Here is a 15954-nt window from a genome sequence, read left to right as displayed (position 1 = left end):
ATTTTCTTATACTTCAGGTTAAGCAGCCAAAATGGATGTGGGTTTAAAGGTACACCTACCTTTCAACCAAAATCTTTCCAATCAAAAACACTCCCCACCCCCCAATAATCCCTGTTCTGTCATTCTGGGAAAGAGACCACTACTAACTGAAAAGGAGACACCAACATACAAATGCATTCAAACTGAAGAGGTTTGAACCTATGGCTGGAGGCAGACAATATAAAGAAGAGAGGGTCACACTTCACGAGAAAATGATCACAAATTAGTATTGCTTAACACATCTTTCACATCACTATTTACATCTCAAGGAGCTATAACTTCTGCACACAGCCAAAGGACTTTAACTTTCCCCAGTGAAAAGAGGTGCTGGTAGTATTGGATAAACAACGATGAGCAAGGAAGGTGTATTGAGAAAGTGTATGAGAGTCCTCTTTTTATACAATATCTGTCTACTAATACTTCAAGAAGGGGCTCCAAAATAGCCAAATATAAATTTAGACTGTAGAAGAGCTGGTTAAATATCATACTGGGCAGACGATAGTTCAGGTGAGGACAGCCCAAATTTGCCAAGATACCCTCAAGTGGCATAACTCTGCTGAAGGGGATTTTGCAGACATAGTAGCAGCAGACACAAAAAAAGACTTATCAGCTGCTGTCAATACTGTGGCATTTATAGCCTTAAAAATTCACTCATTGCAACAATCTGTCCTTCTCAGCATGAGTCAATCACCAACTGCTCTCTAGTCATCTATGATCCTGTTTTATTCCTTTCAGCTCTCACAGAAAGCAGAGGAACCTGCAGTGACAAACAATAGAGGGGGTATGCCCAAGAGCTACAATGTCAATAGCTCTATTCAAACAGCTTTCCATAAAGGCTAAGCATACATTCAAATAGACAATCCAGAAGCCCTAACCTTATAAAAATGGTTGTACTTTATTTTTATATACTAGCTGTCAATAGGTTCTTTCTATTGCACAGTACTGAAATATAGACTTGCTACTTCTATCCACTTGCTTGTATTGAAGCAAATATCCAGTTTCATCAAGCCTGGAAAGTGTATTGTAGAAAATTAGTTTAATAAATAGTGTTTCTGTGACTAGTCTCAACAGCATTCTATTACTTTCCTTGGAAACATGTGTGTAATATCTTATTCTACTATGATTTGCCAAACAAGAAGGCAATGGACACACTGAACTACAGGTAATGAAAGACATTGGTCAGGCTTCAAAGACTCCCTTCTAGAGTCTTCCTTCTTCCCTACTATGGGTATTCTCACTTTTCCAGAACTCGACCTTTTATCACAGGGAGAGGAGAAAGCTGCCTGGATCCAGGCTAATCTGAGAATCCCTTCACTTCATCTTCCAAATGTCAAAGTCAAGAGAAGAGGGAATGGAGGAATCTGCCAGACACATCTGAATATTGTGCTGGCACAAAGGAAGAAAAACCACTGTGGACTAGGGAGAAAGCAGTGAAACATTTTTTCCCTTGCTCTGTGTATGTATGTGTAATGCTAAACTGTTGTATTTTGATGCATTTTTACAGTGCGATCCAGAACAGAGTTACTCCAGTTTAAGCCTGTTGTTACCTAGAGGGTCTTGTAACAGCAGAAAGGTGAAATAAGTATCTGCCAAAGAAATAAATTAAACAATCATATATACAGCTTGTTTCTAGATCACTCCCTTGAGTCCAAACTCTATACCTATGACCAGCAATCTTACTGCAAGTGCATCTATGAATTGTCAGGAGCTAAAGGTATAACAGCTGCATGGCAAAACCCTTGATTGCCTTAATTGCCTGCTGAAGGACTAACTACAGTAACCTGTTGGCAGTCAGCCAAAGGGAATGACTAAGCATGATTGCATCAGCTATATATATGAGTCATGTGACCTTTGACTGTACTAGCCATAGGCTAATTAATGTATTATAGTGTATATAAGTAAGCTAACTCAGTTAAGCATGTTCCTTGCTGGGGACAGGACCTAAGCCGAAGGCTCTGTCCGTTTAAACTGTATATATTGTATCAATGCCAATACATCCTTTCTTTGCGTGAACTCCCTGGCTCCAATGGTTATTGCCGCACTCTGTGTATGCTCAGTTGCGCCTACGCTGTCAACTCGTGTCATGAATAACCTGAGGAAAGCAAAGGGGATGGAAGACAGAAAAAAGAGAAACAAAAGATATAGGAAGAGATCATGGGATATCTAAGCTCCAAAACAGACACAGTGAAAACTCATTTAATTCTTACAGAAAACAACAGGATTTTAAAATGTCTAACTGTAGCTGCATCACATCCACAGTCCTCATAATTTACTGCTAGACCAGTATTCTTCATTTCCCCCCCACAAATAAAGCTTGTTCTCCAAGGATGTTTTGATGCAATTCAGAAATATGGTAACAGCTGGCTGGCCAAATCTCATCAAATCTCAGAAGTTAAGCAGGGTCAGCCTTGGCTGGGAGATCACCAAGGAAGTCCAATATTGCAAAAAGAGGCAGGCAATGGCAAACTACATCTTTTCACCTCATGTCCTGAAAATCCTGTGGAGTTGCCATAAGTCTGCTGTAACTTGATGGCTCTGTGTGTGTGTGTGTGTGTGTGCGCGCAAGCGCGGCGCGCACATTATATGTAATGAAGTCACAACCGCACTGTCCTGTATTTTGTTTTATTTTTACTGATATGCCTAATAAAGGTCAGTTGAAGTTGAAAAAATGTAATGAAGTTTTTCCACCTTATTGGTACTGCACACAAGTGATTATTAGCACTTTTTAAAGTTCATGTTCTTGGACAAATGGACTACTTATACAACAAACAAAAATTTTGGGCTCTGTTTATGGAAGGTAAAAGCAAAACTGACTTCATTTTTTCATCATAATTTTATCCTTTAATAGTAATCTTGTTGTAATCACTAGTAATGTGTTTTTATTAAACTAGGGATTAGCAATTTTTTCTTGCTAGTAATAATTTAAAAGCTGAAATCCAGATTTGTGTTAATTGCTGTACAGAAGTCACAAACTATTAAAATATTAAAAGTCTCTGCAACAGCAAAGGCAACTTCAAAGATATAAACAGAATGCACACAGCAGACCACTCTGAAAAATGTTCATCTTTTCGCAGATTGCAACTTTGGCAAGATAAAGTAATTATATTAATCTAATCATATTACTCATTTAATATTTTTGAACTGTGGAAGATGCATCTGGACAGATCACAAATATTTACTACAAATAATCACAAACTGTGATTTTAGTACGTAGTACTAATAATCACAAACTGTGATTATCAGCAGTTCGTGTTTCCCAATAGGATGATCATAACTACTGAGTAAGTCTGACCCATTCTCCCTAGCTGTAAAACAAGTACAGATCTTACTGTTTTACTTTTACTTCATAAGCTTCTTCAAAAAAGTTCTCTGGAAAAACAGAATATATATTTTCTAAATAGCTAATTAAATAGCTGGACTGGAGTCTGGGAAGTTTGAGAACTGGTAATACATCCTGCAGCTTTCCAAGTCTCACTGAAGACAGTGCAGGACCAGGGACAGCTCTTGAGAAGCGTTCACCAGTGGTGAGTGGGCCAGCACACTGTGGACCACTGCATATGTATAAAGATACTGAGTCTTTCTTATAAGAAGGTATTATATATGTATTTAATCTATACAGTCAGCACATGCATGCACAGGTGCACACACACATATTTTGTAAACAGCAGTGCTTTTTCACAAATGCATGGTAAAAACAAGTGTGTACGTGTAACTGTATTTCAGCTTTTTATCCTGGGTCATGCTAGTAAGTCCACAATAAATGCTAATTCTGTTAACAGATATGCATTTCAGGCAACCATAATTTTTTTCAAGGTGAAGAAAGATGCCAGTTTATATCAATATCCTTCACTGTATCTGCATGAGATGGCAACTGAGTATCAATATATGTTCACTTTCACCTAAAAGTGTGGGGTATGATGCAAAGCCCATTGTCCATCTAATCCAGGATACATTGATTAATATTTACCAAAGTTTTTGCATGAACTCAAGCAGAGATCCTTCTGAGCTCTGCTCGTGGTGTGATGTTTGCTGGAGATCACAGGCCTACTCTGAACCAACCTAGCACTGGCTCACAAAGGCTGGCACAAAGAAGACACTTTTGACTTCACTCGTGCATGGTTAGAACAGGACTCTTTCAGTTGGCTTCAGACCATCCTGGGCCATGACAACAGTAATTTTTATATAGGTGAGATTTCTCCAGATGAAGGATATAATGAAAAAAGAAAGCTTATTGATATATTTATCATTAAACATCTACCCGTCTTTAATTTGGATGAAAAAATTGAGAACATTTTCTACTCTGTAAAGAATGCTTTGGTTTCTAAAAGTTTTCATATTGTAACTGAGTCTCTTCCAAAGTCTTCAAGAGTTTACAAGAGACACAACTATAACCAGTTAATAAGTAAACTGAAGGAGAATCAATTTCATGGTTAGTACCACTAGCTCAATATAGTTTCCCCTCGTGTCCTTCCCCCCGCTCAACCTTCTTCACTACCAAAAGTAAATAACTGAATCTTACCTATCAACCAGTTTCTTAGCAAATCCAAAGTCTGTAAGCTTGATATGTCCCTCTTTGTCTAATAAAATATTTTCAGGCTTTAAGTCTCTGTAAACAATTTCTTTTGAGTGGATATATTCTATTGCACAAATAATTTCTGCAGCATAAAACAGTCCAGTACTATTATTGAAGCGTCCCATGTTGCGCAGATAACTAAACAGTTCTCCCCCAGGTACATACTCCATCAACATATATAGAAAGCGTTCATCATGGTAAGTCCAATATCTGTAATAAAGAATAAACAGAGCATTTCATTAGCAAATTATAAAAGATCTGAGAATTCATTTACAGACTGAATATGCTGTAAAATTTCTGTTCCCAAACCTAATGGTCTCTCAGGATAATTTCCCCACTTACTACAACAAAAGCATCACACCAAGATTTGTTCATTAGATGGCCAAAGGACAGAAATGTCACAGCTAGAAAGCGAAGAGGAACTCACAAAAACCAATACAAATGGAGCAAGAGAACTGGGGCAAACATCCATGCACATCCGTCTGGTGAAGTAGGCTAGTCAAGGCAAATGTCAGCTAGAAGAACAACTGGATAACCTCTGGACCTGCACTTTGTGTCAATTCAGATTAATCTCTAGAGAAAAGCAAGAAGTACTACCAAGAACTCAAAGCTTCTGAGTAGAGCAGAGCACCATGAGAAGACTGGTGTAACTCCCTGACTGATCAAGAGCGAAGGCAGCCAAACTCACACACATATTATCCCCCCCTTTTTTTTTAGATTGAGGGGGGGGGCTGTATAGGAAGTGGGATACTGTACCTGTAGAATTTCAATTTCATGAAACTTCAGGAAGTAGGATGTGAGGAGACAAAAAGATGATGTAGCCCAAATTTTGTACTAATGCAAGACCCATTATGTCCAAACAACTTTAAATATCTGGATTGTACATTTGTAATCCTCACAGATTTGCTTGTTATTTTGATAATTTCTGCACGTTTTTAATGGAAGGGAACAATCTCCCCACATCCTGGGGGTAATGTCTATCACTACCATCAGGATCATTTGAGGTTATTTACTCTTGATATATATGATATTCTACAGAAGAAACATGAGTAAATTTTCATTTACAACACATTATAAAGGCACTTCCTGGAGAAGTCATCCTACCCTATAATTATGTACCATGGAGCCAATCATCTGAAGAAGCATCATCTGAACCAACAAAAGCAAAATGAAGCAGGGTGTAAAATGGATCCTGAGGTATACTAGAGATTGACTCTGCTTTCCGAAAGGGGAATATCTTTCTTTTAAAAGTTACTTTTGACTCTAAAACAGTGATATCCAACTCACTGGGCTGTGGAGGTGGAGATTCACAATTATAATCAGCCTCAAGATTGTACCTCCTTTCCTGACATGAGACTTGTACATTGGGGGGAGGAGGGGATATCACAGTTTTTCAATTCCTCCAGCAGTAGCTTTTTCAAGGTCAGAACCAACAGCCAACCACAATCCCCATCACACAAGGGCCTTGCTTGAGTCATAATTGGGTGCCACATTGGGGAATGGTGCTCAGAAAAGTTACAGGTGGCATGTGAAAGACCCACATGTGATACCACTGAGTATCACTGCTTTAAGTAGAACTCAAAAGGACAGTTTCTCATTCATAAAGTAACGGCTAAAGTAGGCAAGTTGCAAGGAGTTCCATGAAACTGCCTTACTATTTTTTTTAAAAAAGGTTAAAAACAGAAAAGAAATCCCTTAATTTAGAAACAGGATACAGTGTGCCATCGTTTCGGAGATGTTTGGTAACTGTTTCACACTTCATAGTGCACCTGCCTTGATTAGACTGTATGTTCACCCTTTCTTAAAAAAAAAGTTAGTGGATTACCCACAGTGGATTTTGATTAGATCCTTCCGTACCTATATCTCAAGAGTCTGGAACCTCTGGTGTTTCTTATTATTATGTTTCACAACTGCATGTGTTTCGGTCCCTTAAGCAGACTCTCACACCTGAGTGACATAAAACAGGATTTAAATCAAGTCACTCTCTGTCACAACCCACTTTCCCAATCAAGATCTTGGTTATAAAGATCTCTGAAAGAATATTCACTCCTGTGCTTAGGAAGCAAGGCTTGATTCACAAAAGTTTAAGCTGAAATAAACTTTGTTAGTGTTTAGGGAGTCTGAGAAGAAAGAGGAGGGGTTAACCCTTTCTCCTGCAAGTTTGCTCCTCTATGGAACTTGAGCATTTTCCTCTCAAAACAAATAAATCTCTGGAGGCAATATGCACTGGAAAAACAGCCTTCAACCCCAGAGACATGGTCACAATCTGAACTGAGGTCAGCAACGGCAGGTTTTATTTTTTTAAAAAAGCTTGCCTGTACCCACAGATCCAGTGAGTATCTTTGCAATCCCACTACTACACTCCATCTACTTCTGTTTTGCCACTGTACCTTTGAAGAACAATCTCATCCTTTCATTCTAAAAATAAGTTTCTATGACAAAACTAAGAGATTAACAGACTGCTTAAACACACAGCACGCATATTTGTTCTACTAATTTTGTATTCATACTAACTGGGGAGAAGATTGTTTTACAATCAGATAGAAACTGTTATTTTTTGTATGTCTGCTTTTCCTTTGTTCAAGACTTTCCCTTCGCCATATCGAATGCAATCTTATTATGTTGAAATCACTCTTGCAATCTGTACTCACACTCTATTTTTACCTTGTCAGTATTTCACATTTCCGGTGGTGTTTATTACTCCACCACAAAATATTCAAAACAATAGTAGAGCACATAAAGGAACCATTTTTCATGTCACTTCAGTCTCAGGAATAGGTATAGATGGCCATTAAAAAGTTGTTAACACTTCTTCCAAGAAAAAAGGAAAAGAGTTTGGATTTATACACCACCTTTCTCTCCTATAGGAAGACTCAAGGTGGCTTACAAACTCCTTTCCCTTCCTCTCCCCACAATAAACACCTGTGAGGTAGATGGGGTTGAAAGAGTTTCAAAGAACTGTAACTAGCCCAAGAGCACCCAGCAAACTTCATGTGTAGGAGCAAGGAAACCAATTTACCAGATAACAGTCTGTCACTCATGTGGAGGAGTCAGGAATCAAACCCAGTCCTCCAGACTACACCACACTCTCTTATGCTGGAAGAAGGCTTCAAACTTTGCTGAACAGAGTGGCTGGATCCTTTTCAATGTGCTCACCAGCAGTTACTACAATAAGTATTATTAAAGATGTCTGATGTGCTTGTCAAAAGTACAAGTTGACAGAACTCTTAGAGGAGAAGGTTTGGAGCCTGGAGGAAAGGAATGCTAGAGAGGGAGGAGGACAGGGGGATATGAACAAATGACACTGGAAGGAAAAGGAAAGTGTTGGTCATAGTTGACTCCCTGCTGAGGGATATGGAATGTCATCTGTCCTATATTGACCCCCTGACTTGAGATGTGTGTTACTTGCAAGGGCAAAAATTAAAGATATTGTAGACTGGATCCCAAAACTTGATCAAATGTACAGATTTGTGGGAACCAAGGACATGGCCTTGAACACCATTAAAAGCTTTAAGGCTGACTATGAAGCTCTCAAAGGAAAGCTGAAGGAAACTGGGACACAGGTCAGAGGAAGGGCAGTATATTGGGAACATAAGATAATGGAGGTGAACCACTGGCTGTGTTGGTCATGCAAGTAGGAAGGATTTGGATTTTGGGACTATGGGCTAGACTTTTTGAGAACCTCCTTGTACACAATGTTCACCTGCTGAGGACAAGGAAGAATGTGTTTAGCGGAAACCTGGAGAGATTCATCAGGAAGGCTTTAAACAGACATCAAAAGGGGAAATATACAAACAACAATGGGATTTATATGAAAAGCAGCAAATGGCAGAGGTCCACCTAGGAAGGCCAAATTTAATGGAACCGAAGGTGCAGGGAAAATTACAGACATGACACAGAAGCCATACCACAGGAGAACTGAGTTTTGTTTTATTTTTGGGAAGATGGGTTAATTTATAGGAGGCTCAACTCTTGTCCTAAGCTAAAGATACTTTTGAATCCTAAAATTAGCCTTTTTTTGCAATAGTTTAAAAACAAGCTATTAAACAAATGTGAACACTGCCCTCAACAGTATTCTCCACAGAAAAAGGGAATGTATAACATTAGTCACCCCCCGCAAATCTGCATTTATTTAGATAAAATTAGAAAAGCATGCCACAAAAACAGAGAAGAGAAAAAAAAGGCTTACAGTCTGATCAGAAATGGATGATTCAATTCTTTCAAGACTGATTTTTCATTGTGCACATGCTGTTCTTGTTTTAGTCGAATGACATCTGGGATGCTCATTACTTTCAACGCGTAGTAACATTTGGCTGATTTTTCTTTCACCAGATGAACTCGTCCAAAAGTACCTGTCCCTAAAAATGAAAAAAAAAGGTGTCAAATTAGAAGGACTTTTTGTAGTTCTAATACAAAAGAAATACAGAAAAATGATGTATTAACCCAAAAAACAAGACTTATGCATTCTTGGACAGCTCGGCCATTATGCACCGGGCTATTTTTAACAGATACCATATGTTTAAACAAGCAAGAGTCTCACTTGTGCATTAATATTTTACTGTATTGTTTGTTTGTGCACAAGACTAAGCAGTTGTGCACAGAGTAGCCAGCTTCCAGGTGGTAGCAAGAAATGCCATGCTATTACAACTGACCTCCAGGCAACAGAGATCAGTCATCTGGAGAAAATGACTGTTTTGGAAAGTGGATTCTCAGGTATTATATTCCACTGCAGTACCTCCTCTCCCCAAAACCCACCCTCCTATCACCCTACCTCCAAAATCTCCATGTATTTCCCAATCAGGAAATGGCAACTCTACTTGTGCATAAGAAGCAATTCTATCAAAGCTCTCTTTTTTATACTGAAGGAGTGAGGAGAGAACGAAAGATTTCTTTGATGGTGTCACAGCTTTGAAGAAATTGGCTGAGATCAGTGGTGGATTCAAATAATTTAACAACCGGTTCTGGTGGTGGGATTCAAATAATTTAACAACTGATTGTTTACAAGCACCAGTTTAACAAACGGCTCTGCCGAAGTGGTGCAAACCTGCTGAATCCCACCACTGACTGAGATGCATAACAGTATTCATGGAGGAATGGTGGCCATTGGGCTCAGGTATATAAGGGTAATAGAGGCAACTGCTGGGGCAGAACTAAGCTTCTTCAGAATTTTATTTTTCTATTCCTGCTTATCTCTTTCATCTATTCTTTGTTATTGCTGAGCACAAGATGAAACATTTATCCATGGTGATTTGTATATTACATACTGACCCATTTAAAAGTATCACAAAAATCACATGATTTAATTTCAGTTCGGAATACTATGGAGGAAATCAATTAGGATATATACATCACAATAAATTATTGTTTAATTGAAGCTTCCACAAATCAGGAAGCTCTTTGCATATAGGGAAAATACAGTATGCATGCACAAGAATAAGTGGGATTAGTGCCTATTACTACTGATTTTAGGATCTATTCTTTGTTATTGCTGAGCACAAGATGAAACATTTATCCATGGTGATTTGTATATTACATACTGACCCACTTAAAAGTATCACAAAAATCACATGATTTAATTTCAGTTCGGAATACTATGGAGGAAATCAATTAGGATATATACATCACAATAAATTATTGTTTAATTGAAGCTTCCACAAATCAGGAAGCTCTTTGCATATAGGGAAAATACAGTATGCAAGCACAAGAATAAGTGGGATTAGTGCCTATTACTACTGACCAGAAATTTATCATGACCTCTGAATGAAGCCAGAGTGGTTTTGCATGTTTTAATTGATGTTCTTTGCACCAGTAAGTCTTCAACTTATATTTTAAGCAATTTGTATAGCGTCTTCCATTTCATATTTACAAAAAAGAGCTTTAAACCAATGTTGATAATACTTAATCATGAATTTTGTAATGGTAGCAAAATGGTAGCAAAAATAAAACAAAATTTAACGGAGTGTAATTTAAAATATACCATTGACTTAAAATGGCAAAAAAGAGGTAATTTAGGAAGATACACTGAAGTTATATTCCATTCTTCCCAATATAACTCTCAGTTATATTCCCGAGAGTTAGAATATCTTATAGAACTAATACCCAAGCTATGCTGTAGATATAAGGAGGTATGGAAACCGATTTGGGCTTTACAGAGCATCCCAAGGTTATCTTGCCTCCACCTTTTAAAAATTCAGACAAGCATTTAGAATGCACTGCATTATTTGTCCTAGTGATACATCAATGGATGGTTTAAAAAGGAAAGGTTATTTAGTGACATAAATACATGAACATGGAGATACAAGACTAAATTTTAATTATGTACAGATTTGTATACATTGATAAGAGAGTTGAAGGATCCCATTTTCTTTGCTGACTGTCAGTTTTGGTCCTCAAAGTATGTTACAGCTACTTTTTATTTATTTATTTTTATTTATTTTTCAAATTTATATCCCGCCCAACCCCCGAAGGGCTCTGGGCAGCGGACAACACAAAATTCAAATACAATAAGCATAAAAACAATATATAAATTAATCACTAAATAACATATTTAAAATGCAGCAAATTAATACATGATACAACAATGCCCGCAAAGTCCCTCTTAGACCCTCCCGAGGGGGAAAGAAAAAGAGTGGGTCCTACAGATGGAAAGGACCCTACCTATAAGATGAAAAGGAGGGGGGCACTTTCAGCGGCTGGACACCCCAAAAGCCCGGCGGAGCAACTCCGTCTTACAGGCCCCCGCGCGGAACTCACTCAAGGTCCCGGCACGAGGGTCTCGGACCGGGCTGGAGGGAAGAGTGTCTCCATCTGAGGCAGGCAAGGCCAGGGCTGCGCAGTGTCCTGGGCCCGGTGGGAGGCCAAGCAAGCAAGCAGCCGTGACTGGGCATGGGCGGAGGGGCCAGGGACTGTCAGCGCTGCCCTCTGCTGAGAGCGTGCAGGGAGCTGCCTAGTAGGGGACGTATGGGGTAATGCGCGTCCCAAAGGTAATGAGGGTCCCGGACCGCTGTAAGGCCTTTGAAGGTGCCAAGCACCTATACCTTGAAAGATGATTCGGAATTCAACCGGGATTGCCAGTGCAGGTGACAACAATATAGGTCAATCATGGTCACGGAAGGTGCCCCCCGTGAGCAAGCTGGGTCAGCCGCATTTTGGACTGAAGCTGCAACTTCCTCGATCAACCTCGCTAGGCCCGCTGTGAGAGCTTAGAAGTTAAGCAAATAGTCCAGCCTGGAGGTGACCGTTGCATGAATCACTGTGGCCAGGTCTGTGTGGGAGAGGAAGGGAGCCAGCCGCCGGGCCTGATGAAGATGGTAAAATGCAACCCGGGTTATATGGGCCACCTGGGTCTCCATTGAGAGAGACGAATCTAGGTGGACCCCTTTATGGCTGCGAACGGAGGAGGCCGGTGACAATGAGGCCCCCTCCCACACGCGGGCTGGCTGAAAATTCCCAATCTCCCACCACCACTCGAGCCAAAGCGATCTCCATCTTCGGTTTTGGATTAAGTTTTAACCTGCTCTGTTGTAACCAACCAGCTAAATGCTTCCAAACAGTGCTGTAGAGCTGCAGGGCCATCACCGTTCCCTCCTCCATCAACAGAATGAGCTGAGTATCATCAGCATAACTGCATTTTATTTGATCAGCCCAAAAGCCCGCAGACCACGCTGAGCAAGGGGTCGCGATATAGATAAAGTTAAATAACAGCGGGGACAATAGCGCTCCCTGAGGCACCCCACAATGAAGTAGGGACCTCTGAGAGGCTTGGTCCCCGCACCACACTTGCTGACTCTGGCCCCGGAGAAACGAGACAATCCATTGAAGGACAGTGCCCCGCACCCCGGAGGCGGCCAGGCGCTGCATGCTAGTCAAAGCAGAATGTGATCGGCATTACATCAAAATGCTGCGTACAGATTCTAAAGCAATACCAGCACCGCCGATCCGCCTCGGTCAAGCTGCATACGGAGCGTGTCTGTGACAGCGACAAGAACAGTCTCCGTCCCATGCCCAGCACGGAAGCCGGACTGGAAGGGATCGAAAGCTTAAATGTAACTACTTAAATGTAACTACTTAAATAATTTTTTTAAAGACACAACTTCCTAAAAGAAAAAGGATATAAATCATAACCAACAACCATCTACCAAAAGTATTTCATGTATTACAATATCCTGCCAATGATGCAATCATCACTGTGACAGCAGAGAAGACAGAAACGAAGTATTTTACTACTGTCTGCGTCCTTAGGAAATTTCCTGATTCTATGCTTATCCCAATACAAAGCATGGCTTCATTTTCATAGAGATATGAGGAAGGAAATCAATAGATTTTTTAAAGAACAATATCAAGTAGAAGATTTAACTGATTGTTATAATGTGGAGCATATCCAAGTCCTGTTCTCCAACATAAAACAAATCACATAAATAAAGAGAAAAACTTCTCTGAGGCAAACTTAAGGTTTTAACAAAATCATTTATCTTCTACTCCACCTATACATTATTTGCAAAAATACAGAACCACTGGCAGTTAACCAAATATGCTGTACAAAGGGACACACATATATGTGAAATTGTATAAACTTTCCTGTATTTTCAGATCAGTGGATGACCTCTAGCTTATAGATGCAACTTGAATGTACACTGATTCAGGTTTTTCAGCATAAAGATAAAACCTTGTTGAAGTTTGGGAAAACATCTCTGAGTAAATTATATGTACTTACATGCATTCTAAAAACAAATGTTTAGCTATTATTTTCAAAGGTCCCAATGAAGTGTAATGCTTGATAAAAGAGTACTCCATACATTTCTTAAGAAGTTAAAATAAGCGAACAATCAAAATACAAACAATCCCCAAAACAAAAAAGTCATCACTATGTCTGTGTGATCATTTAACACAGCTTCATTTTTGTCTTTGTGAGAAAAAAGGGGTATTTTTCTCACTAGTCAAAAAATTAAGCAAGAGAAAAGCTTTTAATAAATGAAGTAATAAAACAAGATCTTCTAAATAAAATTGATTTTAATAATAATTACTTATTACACATTGTCTGAACTGGAGTGCTTTAAACATAAAAATTAAAACAGTGTTCAAAAGAAGCTTTTTAATCTATTCACCTGTGTCACCTGCTATCCTAGGGAATTTAACAGAGATTAAATCCCTTAACACTACTGTCATTGCATAAATATATCAGTAAACAACTTTGCTTTCATGGTAACTTACAACAAGACCCAACTGTAACTTGTATGATACAAGTCCATCCAAGATATTTGTCTCCTGGTCATCGAGAAACTAAGCATTTAGTAGTAGTGTTCTCCCCCCATCCTCCTTTTTAAAAAAGATAACATACTCATAATGCTGCAGAGGTAGTATGCTGTTAATTTTAATTATTTTATGCTGTTTTTATGATTCTATCATGTTTTAGTTTGTTACCTCAGACAGGTCTAAGGAGAGGTGGTACATAATAAATAAATGGTTCAATTTTGACACCCATAAGATCTTCTGTAATGGCTTTAGACCTTTTTTTTTCATGTTATATTCCATGCAAAATGATGACCATTGGGTTTTGTGGGAAGTAGACTCTAGTGAAATGTAGGACTTTGATGAATGTCAGAAACTATGGAGCTGACTATCTGTGTAATCTTAGATTACTCCATTTAAGATTTACTCCAGTCTAAGTCTATTGAAATCAATGGGCTTAGACTGAAATAACTCGGTTTAGGACCATACTATATGATAAGAACTATAAAGAACATCTGGAGTTTCAATCACTAAAATAACATAGCATGAATTTTAATATTTGCTGCTAATTTACACAAACATCTAAGGTTGAAAGAACAAATGATGTATTGCAATGAATTAGCAGGGTAAATAATAACGCAGACATGCGAATTGTTTTGTAGAACTTTACTAGATAAAATAAAGTTACACTAAATATAGGACCAGCAAACTCTATCAGTATCTATCAAGTGTTCAGTCTAGGTATCAGTGCCGTCTGTTTGCCGTAGAAAATCTGACCTGCGGGTAGGTGGGGCTTTGGGAGGGGGGACAGGAGCAGGAAAAAAATGTCTGGTTCCACTTAGCATGGCATCTGCCTCTCCTCATTAATTTCAAAATCTCTTGCTGCACCTTGCTTGTGCAAGATCCTCTGAGCCCATGCAGAGTGCATTTGGCTTGCTACTGCATAGCCAGAATCAAGTTCTTGCCCTCATTTCCTAGAGGACTGAATTGCAGAAGGCTCGGGAAGGTTTAAAATCTGGAATCTGGCGCTACAGAAGGATTAAAATCTGGACTCTATCACTAAACAGCCCTATCTATGAAAGGGTGAGGGGACACAATGGGAGAATTTAAATATGTCTGAGCCCTCCCTGGAGGGGAGGGAGGGAAGGGGTGGCATGCAAGGGAAGGGGAGGGAGGGGTGGCATGCAAGGGAGGGGAGGGAGGTGGAAGGGCCCGGCATCTGGACATGGCCCACCCACCCTAACGGAGGGAGGGGAGGGGAGGGAGGAGAGGGGTGGCATGCAAGGGAAGGGGAGGGAGGGGTGGCATGCAAGGGAAGGGGAGGGAAGGGGTGGCATGCAAGGGAGGGTAGGGAAGGGGTGGCATGCAAGGGAGGGGAGGGGAGGGATGGCATGCAAGGGAAGGGGAGGGAAGGAGTGGCATGCAAGGGAGGGAAGGGGTGGCATGCAAGGGAGGGGAGGAGAGGGGTGGCATGCAAGGGAGGGGAGGGAGGGGTGGCATGCAAGGGAGGGGAGGGAGGTGGAAGGGAGGACTCTATCTGTGCCTGTGTATCTGCCTCTCCTCTTTTGCTGGAAGAAGAAAGGAGAGAGATCTTTCCAGAAACACATGTGATTCTAGGCATGTGACTTCAGTAGTTAACTCTTGACGGAATGAAGCATGTACTTGTGATATCCTAACAGCAAAGCACAAATACTCTCTAATCAAAATGACTTTGTTATTTATAAAGCTCTAGAAACAACATGGACAGGTTATTCCAGACATGTGGCAAACATCTTGCTTTCAATGCTCCAGGGAAAATCAGAGTAGCCTAGAACCATTAAAGAATGCTAAGCAATGTTCTGCAGTGGAAATGGAAGACTAAACAAGGTCACAATCATAATAACAAACCTATTATTACTGCTATACAGCCAGCGTGATGTAGTGATTAAGTGTAGGTAAACACTAATCTGGAGATTCCCCACGCCTACACATGAGCAGTGGACTTTTATCTGTTGACCTGGATTTGTTTTCATGATCCTACACATGAAGCCTGCTGGGTACCTTGGGCTAGTCACCGTTTTTCAGAACGTTCTCAGCCTCACCTACCACACAAGGTATCTCTGATGTTCCTTTTT

At 39.9% G+C, this 15954-nt stretch overlaps 1 protein-coding gene across 1 annotated transcript in view; it reads right to left on the bottom strand.

Moving 5' to 3' along the window:
* The window catches only part of PRKX (protein kinase X-linked), a 66951-nt gene that overhangs the window by 17339 nt on the left and 33658 nt on the right, over window positions 1–15954 (bottom strand). The window contains exons 2-3 of the mRNA XM_048494841.1: window positions 8802–8970; window positions 4559–4822 (exon numbers count right to left, since the gene is read on the bottom strand). Coding sequence (XP_048350798.1) covers window positions 4559–4822; window positions 8802–8970 — 433 coding nt within the window. The remainder of the gene's footprint in view (window positions 1–4558; window positions 4823–8801; window positions 8971–15954) is intronic.

The sequence above is a fragment of the Sphaerodactylus townsendi genome, linkage group LG04 (assembly GCF_021028975.2).
Source record: "Sphaerodactylus townsendi isolate TG3544 linkage group LG04, MPM_Stown_v2.3, whole genome shotgun sequence".
In the NCBI taxonomy this organism is placed as follows: Eukaryota; Metazoa; Chordata; class Lepidosauria; order Squamata; family Sphaerodactylidae; genus Sphaerodactylus; species Sphaerodactylus townsendi.
Note: the sequence above shows the minus strand (reverse complement) of the source record. Positions and strands in the feature narration are given on the sequence as shown.